The sequence below is a fragment of the Ceratotherium simum genome, chromosome 2 (assembly GCF_057802395.1).
Source record: "Ceratotherium simum simum isolate JZ-2026a chromosome 2, ASM5780239v1, whole genome shotgun sequence".
NCBI classification, from domain to species: domain Eukaryota; kingdom Metazoa; phylum Chordata; class Mammalia; order Perissodactyla; family Rhinocerotidae; genus Ceratotherium; species Ceratotherium simum.
The window spans coordinates 70,874,940-70,888,695 of NC_141901.1; the positions used below are offsets into that span (position 1 = coordinate 70,874,940).

At 35.3% G+C, this 13,756-nt stretch overlaps 1 protein-coding gene across 3 annotated transcripts in view; it reads right to left on the reverse strand.

The window, feature by feature from the left end:
- The window catches only part of FNBP1L (formin binding protein 1 like), a 107,644-nt gene that overhangs the window by 26,456 nt on the left and 67,432 nt on the right, over positions 1-13,756 (reverse strand). For all 3 annotated transcript variants that reach the window (XM_014780140.2, XM_004420826.3, XM_004420828.3), the window contains exons 3-6: positions 10,813-10,866; positions 9,441-9,588; positions 8,624-8,686; positions 2,110-2,214 (exon numbers count right to left, since the gene is read on the reverse strand). In XM_014780140.2, coding sequence (XP_014635626.1) covers positions 2,110-2,214; positions 8,624-8,686; positions 9,441-9,588; positions 10,813-10,866 — 370 coding nt within the window. The remainder of the gene's footprint in view (positions 1-2,109; positions 2,215-8,623; positions 8,687-9,440; positions 9,589-10,812; positions 10,867-13,756) is intronic.

The following is a 13,756-nucleotide window of genomic DNA, read 5'->3' on the forward strand; positions in this document are numbered from 1 at the left end:
GTAACTGCCTTCCTTGTCTCTAGGAAGATCAGTAATTGTTCTGCTCCCTCTTCACCTTTTTTTTTCTTTCTTTTTTTTAAACTTTTGTCAGTAGTTGCTTGAAACTATGTTCCCTTCCCTCCCTGCTCACTTACAACGGAATTCCTCTACTCTCTAGTTCCTAAAGCAAATCTTCAAAGTTTTCCTAATTCTCTAATAATTAAAGGGGTTGCAAACAAATGAGCATAAAAAAGGAAACTGTGAACATTAAAATTCTGAACAAATTAGGTCAAACTAACCAGTATACATGTTTTATCTAGATTTCAAGATGTTTGACTAGTCTCTAAAGATATCTCTGTAGACAAAATGAAGAAATAAGTTAAATAAGAGTCCAGTTAAAGAGTTTCCTTAACTTGCCTAAGACATAAACTGTGTATTGAATGTCTGATAATAAGTCAAGAGAGTTCTTAAGGAGTCAATGTCAACCAGCAAGGAAGTCTCTATGCCTCAAATAGTGCTGTTTGCAATTGTTGTGATCCACATTTTAATCATATAATGATATCACATTATATGTATATGACATGATGCTAGGAAGGAAATTAATATAGTTGATGATCAAAATCAGGATCCAAAACAGCAGGATTAAATCTAATAATTGATACAGATGTACATAGGCATTTAAAATAGCAACAGTACAAGTTCTGTCTCAGACCCGCATTCTCATACCACACCATATGTAAAAAGACATGGAGATTTTAGTAAATCATAAACTCAACAGGAGTCAATCCAAACAATGTGGTTGCCCAAAAAGTCAATATACATTTAGGCTATAGTTAACATAAATTTAGCATTCAAAAAAAGAGAGGTAATCAAATTCTGAACTGATCAGACCACACCTGGATTATTATATCCTATTTGAGATAACACAATTTAAGTGGGATACTGATGAATTAAAAGGTATCCAAAAGAAAGCAGTCATAATGAAAGGTAACGTGAAGCTATTTCATATGTGGAATAGTTGAAGAAACATAATAGTTCACCTAGGGGTAGAGAATGTGCTACAAATATCTAAAAAGCTATTGTGATAAAAAATAGATTTAATCTTTTTCTGGTACCTCAAAGAAACTAAAATTGAACAGGGAGATGACTGGGGTCAATATAAGGAAATGTTCAAGTTGAAAAAAAAAATGAACAGACTGCCTTAAGACTATATATTTCCAATGACAGAGAACTTACTATCATTAAACGTGTAAGTTATTAAAAATAGGGTAAACAAGACATAAGCATCCAAGTTTCACCAGAAGACCTTTAAGGTAATTGTAACCTGGAATTTATATGATTTTAGGTTTTTTTTTTAATTGGTAAAGAAAATGGAAGGCAGAAAATAAATTATTCCTCTCTTCCTTCTTAGTTTTTTCTTGTCCTGGTCCTATAGGGAATTATAAAATGCTAAGGAGAAAAATATACTAATAGTGGGCCTTGGTATATACAAAAATGTGGAGTAAGGTTCATCTCTATTTCAAAGTCCCAACATTTCAGTATTATCACTGTGTCAAATGTTCTAAGATAAACAGCATACAGCAAGGGAGAAGGAGAAGCTAAGTAGCAGCAGTTACAGGGCTGATCCTACCAATAGTTATGTTATAGAACATCTGGCTCAGAATCAGTCACCCAGAATCAGTAGTGAGTGACAAGAGAGGGTTCAGTTTTTCAGAATGAATAAATAAATAAACAAACAAACAAATAGCTAATATCACATACTTCTGACAGTTTTATCATGTTTTCCCTCTGCAAAGTTGGGGAAGCACACTACTCAACCCCCATCTGCATAACCCATCAAGACACCTTAGACTTTCTGTCCTATTTTGGAATACGATAGAAGCTCATTTCCAAAAGCAGCCTTATCTTTCTTATGCATTTTGAATAGAGATAAGACATTACAATAAAATAAACACATTAATTACTTTCTCAGACCAACATGTGTAATTTAAAATTACACAAATATCTGCATATTTTAGATTTAGATGTAGTGTCTCTCTTGGGGGAACTCTAATACCAGTTGAAATATTTTAACTACTCTCCATATGCAAGTAATAATATTTTGATATCAAAGTTTGGATTATTTCTTACCTTTTCAACATCTGCCTTGGTTGCATTAGTATCATTATCCAATCTTTCATAACTCTGTTGTGCCTTTTCTGCCTCTCTACATTCTCTTTCAAATTTCTTTTTACTCTGTTAAAAAAGTTAAAATATCACATCGAGAAATAAAATACTATATTTACAGTACCTTGTTAAAAAATAACTTTGTTTCCACTATGTATTGTGTAGAACTGCACACTGAAAGTAAAATTTTTCTAAATTAGAAATTATACTATTACAATCAATCCATGTGCCTTCAATATTAGACATTATAGACTGTGAAGAAAAGAAAAATCATAGACATGACTGAGTTAATATTTATTACATATCTCTTTCCAATGAGAAAAAAAATCATATGTATTTTGTAATTTTTTTATTATAAGCTCATCTTCAGCAGGACTTTTTTGATTTGTTTGGTGTTTTCTGTTTGGTTTTATATGTTTGCTTGATTGGCTAGTTTTGGTGTCTGCTTGTTTTTATTTTTTTTGGTGGGATTCCAGTGCAGCTTGGGATGTGGAAATGCTCCTCCAAAGTGGTTTTATGTTGTTTCTTCCAGGTGTCCCAGGAATAGCAGCAGCCCAGAACCAGGCCTTTTTAAAATTTTTTATTTAATTCAAATTACTATGACTTTGTAAAATCCATTCACAACTGAGCCATGTTGACATATACCATATTTCCTTTCCTACATACTTTTTTTTATCCTGGAGTTAATGTCTTTTTATTTTTCAATTTGCTTAGTTTTCAATGTGTATTTCTGTAATTCAACCCTAGTTTCCCCAATTCTATAAATCTTTCCTCAGTTAATGTAAACACATTCAGAATTCTACCAATTTTATTTTCTTGATGATTATCTCTCCCCAAGGCTTTTGAGCTGCTCAAATTTGAACTGGTTACCAAACTAAGTCTACTACATGGCTGTTACCTTGGGATTTCCCTTCACCATTACCCTGGGGATTCCTTTCACCTCTCCCTTGATTTGAATCTCCTATTTCCCAGTTCCACACCTTCCCCTTATGTGGTTGATTTCATTATTTTGCTGGAACACATTCAGCAGTAGTTTCCTAAAAGAAGGTTTGTGGGAGGTAATTTTTTAACTCTCCATGGCTGAAAATGCCTTTACCATCACTTTCAACTGATAAAAATTTTGCTGGGTATAAAACTCTTGAGTCGGAAACTGTCTTCCTTCACAAATGTAAACGTACTACTCCACTGTCTTCTATCTTTCTGATCCATTCTGATTCCCGATCTTTTACATAATATGTTTATTTTCTGTTTTGTTTTTCCTCTCTGGAGGCTGGTAGGGTCTTTTCTCTCTCCTAACGGTTCTAAAATTTCATGAAGATACGTTTTGTTGTGAATCCACTGTGCTGGGCACCTCGAAAATCCTTTCTATCTGGAAACTCCTGTCTTTCTGTTCTGGGGAATTTTTCTTCAATTGTTTTTGTCTGTCCACTTTCTATGTTTTCTCTTTTTTAGGATGCTTATTATTTTGAAAATGAGCCTATCAGATAAGTCCTCTAATTTTCTTATATTTTCAATCTCTGTCATTTTGCTCTACTTTCTGAGAGATTTCTTCAATTTCATTCTTTCTAGTAAGTTTTTCATTTCTGCTATCATAGAGTTTTTTGTTCTTTGTATGTTCCTTTTTTAATAGTATCTTGTTTCTATATCTTGGGTATAATGTCTTCTCTATTCCTTTGTGAGAATATTAATAATAGTTTTGGATGTTTTGATTGTTTTTGCATCTTAATTTCCATTTCCTTTCATAGTCACTGTTTCTTCACAGTTGCTTTTTTTCCTGCATATTAGTTTTGGTCTCTGGTGTTTATATTAGATGTTTTCTTTAAATATCTGGGGATCCTTGCCTATCTGCTCGTATTTAAAAAGCCAACTGAAAGCAGGTGACACTTATGGATTATGGTCTTTTCCTCTACGGTGATATGGTCAGACAGTTTCCTTGGAGAAACCCTGGTATCAGTATCTATAAGTCTTTCCTCTCAAGCTGGTTAGATTCCCCAGAGGAGACTCTTCTAATTTCTTGCCTGGAAAATATATGCCTTGCTACCTGTATTCTGAGAATTGCTCAGAAGAAAGCAGAGGATGTCAACATTTTCTACTTACCAAACTCTGTTATTAGAACCAGTTATAATGTCAATTTCTTGTCTTGGGGATTACAAAACTCTACAGATAGCGCAAATTTGGATTCCAAACCTCGTAACTATAGGGTCAAAAGGTTTAAATTTCTCACAGGATACCTCCCCTTCTTTGACTTTCAGATAGAGACAAATTTCTTTGATGACTCCCTTGGCCAGTGGGCAGAGTTCTCACAGTCCACCTTTCACTAAAGGTTTAGTCCTTCAAAGGCTCAAACTTTATACAGGGGTCTCCACAACATACGGAGCTAAAACCTAATCTCTGTCTCTGTGTAAGTATTAAAACCCAAGCCCTTAGCAAGGTCCAGTAAACCACCATACCCCAACACCTCTGCCCCATATTTGAAATGCTACTGTATCCGCTCATACACCTATTGCTCTGGCTTTTAATTTACGCTTAGTTTCTAGCAGTTAAGAGATTTTCCTTTCTTTCAGATAGCTCTAAGAGCTTAAAATACAATAAAAATATTTTAGCTATTATATCTAGGTATTTGTAATCAAATGGTTTCTGAGTTAGCTTAGTTTGCCACGTAGCCAGAACCAGATATATCTGTAACTTTACATAAAATAAATGTGCTCAGGAATTTTTTATAAAATTCTTTAAATGCACTTACTTTTTTGAGTGTGAGGAAGATTAGCCCTGAGCTAACATCTGTTGCCAATCCTCCTCTTTTTGCTGAGGAAGATTGGCCCTGGACTAACATCCATGCCCATCTTCCTCTACTTTATATGTGGGGCGCCTACCACAGCATGGCTTGATAAGCGGTGTGCAGGTCCATGCCTGGGATCCGAACCTGCGAACACTGGGCCACCAAAGCAGAGCATGCGAACTTAACCACTATGCCACTCAGCTGAGATGTCAAATGAGATATTTATAATTAATTCAAAGCACATTAATCTATCTGAATACACATACTATACAGAATGTCACTTTCCTTGAAGATTAAGATTAAATGTTCACATTTAATTCTCTGAAACTCAGTTCAGAGCTGTGTTTTCAAATTGAGTAGCTATAGGCTACTAATTTTGATGCAATTTGAGGCTACTCATATACAGAAGTATTTTTAGGTGTGTTATTTTCTTCTTTTTTTTGTGAGGAGGACCAGCCCTGAGCTAACATCCAAGCCAATCCTCCTCTTTTTATTTTTTTTGCTGAGGAAGACTGGCCCTGGGCTAACATCCATGCCCATCTTCCTCTACTTTATAAGGGATGCCGCCACAGCATGGCTTAACAAGCGGTGCGTCAGTGCACGCCCGGGATCCGAAGCGGCGAACCCTGGGCCACCACAGCAGAGCGTACGCACTTAAACGCTTGTGCTACCAGGCCGGCCCCTAGGTGTGTTATTATTTGTGAAAAAAACCTACCTAATAATTTTCTTGCAATAGCAAAAGAATCACTAGTACAATAATATTAAAAATATTCCTTCTCTGAAAGATATATCATTATACAATACAGGAATATACTCCAGAAAAGATTTTCCTTTCTTCATCGTCATGTGGCAGACTAATCAACAGCCACTTCTACTCCTCCATCCTTTCTTAGAAGAGCCGACCCTCCCAGTATAGAAGCTGAAAATGGCTGATACTTGCTTTACCAGCCTCTCCACAACTGGGGCATGGTCAAGTAATCTAATCCTGTCAAAGGCACCCATGAGGAATTCTGCTGGGGGTTTTCTGGGAAAGTTTTCCTTCTCTGATAAAAAGGAACAGTTAGAAGAGAAATGCTTCCTTTTCCTGATTCTGTATGCAGCTGAAGGAGGATGTGGTAATTAGCTGCTTAAGTTAACTGATGACCATAAAGGGACAAGCCTGAGGGGAAAAGCCAACATGGTCAAGACGGCAAAGTGGACAGACAGAAAGGAGAGGCGGGGGGCCCGGTGCACACCGACGCGCTGCTTCTCCAGCCATGCTGAGGCCACGTCCCACATACAGCAACTAGAAGGATGTGCAACTATGACATACAACTATCTACTGGGGCTTTGGGGAGAAAAAGGAGGAGGACTGGCAATAGATGTTAGCTCAGAGCCGGTCTTCCTCAGCAAAAAGAGGATTGGCAGATGTTAGCTCAGGGCTGATCTTCCTCACAAAAAAAAAAAAAAGAAAAAAGAAAGGAAAGGCAGCCTTGGTAACATACTGAGCTACTGACCAACTCTGGAACTGGTCCATTTCTGAGCTCTGTTCTTATAAACTTATATGCTCTGTTACTTGGAGTCACCTAACTGATAGACCTGGCATCTCTGATGCCTCTATCTTTTTAATCTCTGACCATTCCTTCAAAATCTACTTCACAGGCTACTCTCTTTTGCCCTCATCTTAAATGCCAGCACTGCCTATTTTGTTTATCCTGGGGTTAATAGCTGTCTTTTAATTTTCTTTTCTCAATTTTCAATACTTTGTCACTATTCAATCTGTCTCTCCCAGTTCTTTAAATCTCCTCTCAATTATTTCAAACATATTAGGAATTTTACAATTTCATTGTCTTGATTAAATAGGAAGACATGGAACTGGGAAATAGGATCCTGCACATATTTGTACATATTACACAGAAATTATATTTGTCTCTCTCCTTCACTAGACTCCAGGCTGCACAAAAACAAGAACCATGTCATATTCACTTTTCTACCAGGACCCCAGTATATGTCAAGGATGCCTTCAGTAAACATGAGTTGAGCTAAACTCACCTTTATTTCATGGTTTTGTTAATGCCTTAAAGAAATCTCTCCTACATTTATTATTATTATTATTATTATTATTATTATTATTATTATTATTATTATTATTAGTTTGTGTGTGTGAGAAAGATTGGCCCTGAGCTAACACATCTGTGCCCATCTTCCTCTATTTTGTATGTGGGATGCTGCCACAGCATGGCTTGATGAGCGGTGCGTAGGTCTGCACCCAGGATCCAAACCTGCGAACCCTGGGCCACCGAAGCCGAGACCATGAACTCAATCACTATGCCACGGGCCCAGCCCCCTCTTCTACATTTTTGATGCTTGCTTCTTATATAACTTTTATAACTCTTTCTTTATAACTTTCTTATATAACTTCTCTATAACTTTTGCCTAATAACTGCCAATTTGAAAGTCAGCACATATAAATAGAAACGATTTGTACCAACACCAATTTTTAAAGGGACCAATGACTCATAAGTGTAGGAGTATGTTATTTTGTGCAGATGAAAACATACATATACACACATACTCATTAGGTGGCAGATACTAAGGATGCTAATTAAGGCAATTTAAAATTTAATAAATGTAATCACTCCCTAAAAGTCTTGCTGAAACTAATTAGAAAGAAAATCAAAACAAAAAATAAAAATAGACTACTAATACACCTAAGAATTCTCAATCAGCACTGGTGATTAGAATCTTACATCATCAATGACAGTTATCTAGTAGAAATTTAATCTAAGCTTTGAATATGTGCTTGTAAAAAGGAAAGGAAAAAGGCTGAAAAACAGTGCACTTAAACACGAGGTTTTTTTTTTTTAATCTCAAGGTCCTTTTTCCAACAACCACAAACTAAATTGATTAATTTAACATGAAAAACTCCCTTCAGCATAATTTTCAAGGAATACACAGCGTCCATCACGAAAACATGCAGGTAAAGACTAAACTGCTTACTAACCTGAGGGTTCAAAAAGAATATTAATCTTCTACTACAGAACATCATTTGGTAGAACGTTTTAAGTGAAGGAAATGACAATGCTCCATGTAGACATCTTGTTTTTCAAATAACTGTATGCCAGAACATTTAAGAAAAAACACTCTTGGAAAGTTTTTAAAGTAAATAATTATTATGCTTTTATAATTTTGCCCTATAAAGTATTTTATTTCCTACAGCAAGATGGTCTATGACCAGCAACCCAGTACTAAGAACATTTATATTATTACAGAACCACTGAACTGGAAGAAACATTTCATATAATCTAGTCCGTCTTCATTTTTCATATGCTAAAAATGAAGTCAAGAGAAATCAGGTGCTAAGGAAAAGGTAGAACTAGAATCTAGGTTCTCCCAGTCTCAGTCAAATGGTCTTCTAAGATATATCACTATCTTCCTAATACTTCTATCCTCTATCAATATTTTATAGTAACTACTGCAAAATCAAAAACAATCTTCCTAAATGTTTACAATTATCTGAAGATTATCGAGTTGGTATAAGTACAGAACCATATAGAAAAAAAAGAAAAATGACAAAATGATTTCACATTCTCTATTTATACCAATGTCAAATTATGAATAATACATTGAAAAATATTAAACAGACGTGAAGCTAAAGAGAATTTAGGTCTTAACTAGTCTACAAAATTTTATGTTAACCATGAAAACATTATAACTCACATTATCCATCTGTTTCCAGCACATGTCAAGGTATTGTTGAGCTTTTCGTCCCTCTTGAAGATGCTGAAGTTCGTAACAAACAAAACAAACAAAAAATTACATTTTAAATGTTAAATAAAGTCTAAAGTCCTGAAAAGATTTTACTTTATTTTTTTCAAGGTACTAATTATACAACTTTATCAAGACTTAGGAAGAGATTACTAGTAAAGCAAAACTCTCTAAAATGCGTTTTATAGGGTATTATTTGAATACTTTTCACATAACCGTTAAGACAGATAAAATCTCTAGAAAAATACATGATTGTCTTGAATAGGGGCTGACAAACATTTTCTATAAAGGGTCAGATAAATATTATAGGCGTTGCAAGCCACAATGCCTCTTTTACAAATATTCAACTCTGCTGCTGCAACGCAAAAGCAGCCACAGGCAATACATAAGTGAAATGAGTGTGGGTCTGTTCCAATTAAACTTTGTTTATAGTCACTGAAATTTGAATTTCATATAATTTTCACATGTCATGGAATATTATTCTTCTGATTTTCTTTTCAACTATCTAAAAATGTAATGTTCGTGGGAATTAAGAAACAAAAACAGGCAGTAAGCTAGTAAACCACATGGGCCGTAGTTACCAAACCTTGGTGTTAAATCCAAAAAGACCACAAATTAGCAAGAGAATCTTGAGATAATTTTAGCAGAAGAAATTTAGTGAAATAGAAAACCAGTTTATGCTGAACATACATTATTTTAAAAAAGCAAAGTACTTATTTCTGTGAAAATATTCCATATACTATTATAACTAGATAAAAATGATAATTACCATTTTCCTTTCAGTTTTCAGATCATGAGCATATCTCATTAATTCACCATAAACTCTGTGCGCCATTTCTTCTGCTACTACTTCTCGCTGTCCTGCATAGTCATTTAACTCGTTAAGGATGTTAAAAAAGGCTATACACGAGGTAAACCTGACAAAAACACATTAAAAAATGGTGAAATTTATTTTTATTTTCATTACAAATATTTCTTGTGAGGTATGGATTGAGCCTGATACTTGACAAATTTTAACATACTCAACCTAAATCTCAGCTACCAGCTCTAAATTAACTTTGTATGGAAAGAATCCTGCATTAAGCTCAAGTTGTACATGTTTCTATATCTTCAAGTAGTCTTAACTTATAAATAAAGGGGTATTTGAGGTCAAAAAACAATAGGAATACTACCTGCAGGCTCTTTTGGCATACTGGATCCCTTAAGTTGCCAATTGACTGGCCTGAGCTTGGGAATGAACTTGGTTAGATTCCTAGGCTTGGAGCTGAACCTGTTGCAGAGATGATGTGCTTGCTCTCGACAGAACCTGCCACTCAAATGCATCTCGACGGCTGATCTACAGAACAACTTTGCTACCAGCTCTGGACACAGCTGCCTGTATACCTGCCCACATCCTGAATGGAAGTATCGTGCCATTACAGTTGGCACCAAAGGAGGGTAAAAAAGGGCAAAAATAAGGGTAAAAATATGTGTGTGGAGGAAAGGAAAGAAACAATCACTCTATTAAAATGTATAAATCTTCTTTGAATACACTGCCAAACACACTTACAGTTGAAGGCAGACAACTCAGATAGGACCTCCATTAACATTAAACCTGAGAATCCTAACAACTGACAATTATACACAAAGTTGTTTAAGTCTACTCTCTTTTTGTTTCTGCATTTTACAGCCATCCACATATCTCTGTTTAAGACTGCCAAAAAGCTCATAGGCAACTCCTAACCTGTATTTTGGGTTTCAGAATTACCCTGAAAACCTCATTTCTTTTCATTATCTCTTTAAACCAACCAGCCAAATTGTTTTACTACCTGCAGGAGTAAAACGAAGAATCTAGCAAGCTGAAAACTACAAAATAAAGTATGGAAAAAATACCCTTTTCTTCTGGAGACTAAACTGGAGTCCCAGTCTACATCTTACTTGGAAACCCACACTTCAACTATTCTAGAAAGCTATTATCAAGCCCACTTAAGTATTCATCCTTATAAGAATAAATTATAGTTCCCTCTTTCATAAGCATCATGAAAGCTTTTAAAAAATATTTATAAAAAAGCCAACAGCATAACATTTATTTTACTAAATAACAAAAACATAAGTATTATTTAAAATTTTAACATGTAATAATAAACAGATATATAATTTACCTTGGCTCTTCATCTTTGGAGGAACGTTTGGGACAGTACTTCTTAACCAGATTTCTACAGGAAGAAGATTTTTTTTTTAATTTATAAAAAATACTGTTGAAATATTCTCAGTTTCCAATTTCATTAAATCAAAGATTTCATGACATAAAACAAGACAGCAACATGATCATCTACTACCATTAACATCATAATATATGATCATTACTTACATTTTGTTCTTAAAATAGATACCTGTAGAAAGAAATGTTATTTCTGTATTTATAAAGAAATGTTATTTCCGTGTTTATATGAGTGTAATCTAACAATTTGGTGTTGATTATGCTATCAAATAAGAAAAGAGATAAGAGGAAGAATACAAGAAACAAAGCACTCAGTATGTGAACCTTAGTCATGGCAGAAAGACTCACATTTCAAAGAAATACCATCACTATTTGTTTTGCAAATCAGAGATTTAAATACTAATTAAAGTAAAATGTAAACAGATGCTGACTCACTAACAGGATAAAGGAACAGTTGGTCAACATCCTCCATAAGCTCTACTTTTATATGAAAATCATTATGTGATCCTTAAGCTTCTCTTTTTTAGGCAAACGAATTACATTCAGACTTGTAACTTTCTCTGCCTACACCTATGTCCGTTCTTGACAGTCTCAGACTAGAATGCTACCTCATTTCATCTTTGCAAAATCAGAGGCAGACCAGCACATGGACTCCAGAGTCAGACTGGACTACCTGGGTTTGAATCCGAACTGTATTGTGTGGCATCTATGTTACCTCGGGCAATTTACTTACCTTCTCTGTGCCCAGTTTCCTATAAATGGTGATAACAGTACCTATCACATAGGGTTATTAGAACTAAAGTGGATGATATTTGAAATGAAAGCATTTACCACAGTGCTTTATACCATGCTCCACAGACTTTTGTTACCAATCCACAACAAGCTAAGTTCAGAAAGTGAAAGTAATTTTATGTCTGTTGAATCTAATAATAAAAAATTAGGGCCTGTATTTTGTATGTCTCTTTTTATGTCATTTTTTCTAGTATTAAATTTTTATTGATTTTTTTTTTTTGTGAGGAAGATCGGCCCTGAGCTAACATCTGCCAATCCTCCTCTTTTGGCTGAGGGAGATTGGCCCTGGGCTAACACCCGTGCCCATCTTCCTGTACTTTATATGGGACGCCACCACAGCATGGCTTGACAAGCGGTGCGTCGGTGCGCACCCAGGATCTGACCCGGCGAACCCCAGGCCGCTGCAGCGGAGTGCGTGCACTTAACCGCTTGCGCCACCGGGCCGGCCCCAAATTTTTATTGATTTTATAAAAGCATCAGTACCCAATGGACTGGAAGCTTAAAAAGAAACTAGTCCATCATCACAAATAATTTGAGATGCAATGCTTTAAACTATAAACGTTTTTAAAATAAATGGTCCTATGGTCTTTCAAATAAATACTATAAAAGAATCACTGTCTTAATTATTCTCAGATTATTATCAATTCACTCAACTTACTCAATTCAGTTTATTCATTCTACAAACAATTGTCTACTATGTGCTAGGCACTGTGCAAGTTACTGGGCACATCAAAGAGTACCCATGATCAGGAGACTTACACTCTATTAAAAGGAGACAAGTGTATACCAATAATTACAATATACAACATGATAAGTGCTACAATAAAGGTATGCAAAGGGTGCTATAATAGAAAAGAGAAGGAAGTCCTAACACCCTGAGGAGTGGGGAAAAGAATAGGCAAGACACTAAGAAAAGAGTCTGGATTAACATTTATTGAGTTTTTGCCATTAAAAAACTCATAGTCATCAGTGGTTGTCAAGTAAGGTACAGGAAGAAAGCCTTAAACCTTACATTTATATTTTTTTTACCAAAAGCTTTACTAATATTTAGCACATTACTATACTAGTACATGAACATAATGTATAAATAACTGTGCAGGTACATGCTCAAACGATTTTTATAGGTGAGCAATAAAAAGTTCAGAGATCCTTGGCCTAGAGAGATCAAATATCTAAAACACTTTTACATTAACATAATATGGTAAGAATAATAGAGGGCTCTGTACAGGGGCTTCCCCAGAGGAGGAAGGCTGAAATTTCTGATTTCTTGACTTAGCCTAAAGAGGTGAACAGGAATTGGGCAACTGGAAAGCCCTGGGGGGATTCAAAACAGAAAAGATCTAATGAGCAAATGGAGGGAAGTAAGAGAAAAAACAGGGCATTTCTGAAGAACTATGAACGGGTTCAATGTTGCTGGAACATCAAGTGTGGGCCAGAGAATGGCAAGCAGTGAGGTTGGAAAGATAGATGGGGACAGCAGAGGCCCTTGTAAGTCATATTAATGGAACTCGAACAAAATACTCTTAATCAGTGGTTCTTAATCATGGTTACCTGAAACACCACCAAAAATCATTTTTGTGGATGAATTAATTTATTAATTCAAATATCAGCATATCTTCTATGTGCCACACATTAATTATTTCAAGTACTATACTGACAGAAAGAAAGGGATGAATCATAGCTAACAAACTAATACTGTGCATGACCTACAGTCCTTTCTAAGTAAGCACTCAAAAAGGAAGATGGAGAAGAGATGATGAATAATTCAAGAAGTTAACTAGAACAGGCAAATCCACAGAGACAGAAAGATTAGTGGTTGCCAGGGCCTGAGGAAGGGTGAATGGGGAATGACTGCTGATGGATACAAGGTTTCTTTCTGGGATGATGAAAATGTTCTAAATTGAGATAAGGATGATGGTTGCACAACTGTGAATACACTAAAAACCACTGAATTGTATACTTTAAAAGGGTAAATTTTACGGTATGTGAATTATAAAGCTGTTTTAGGAGAAAGAATGGCTGTTGGATAGGCATCCATCTGACACAGGTACAACAAATTCAGCAAGTCTAAAATGGCATTTATCTTTTATAAA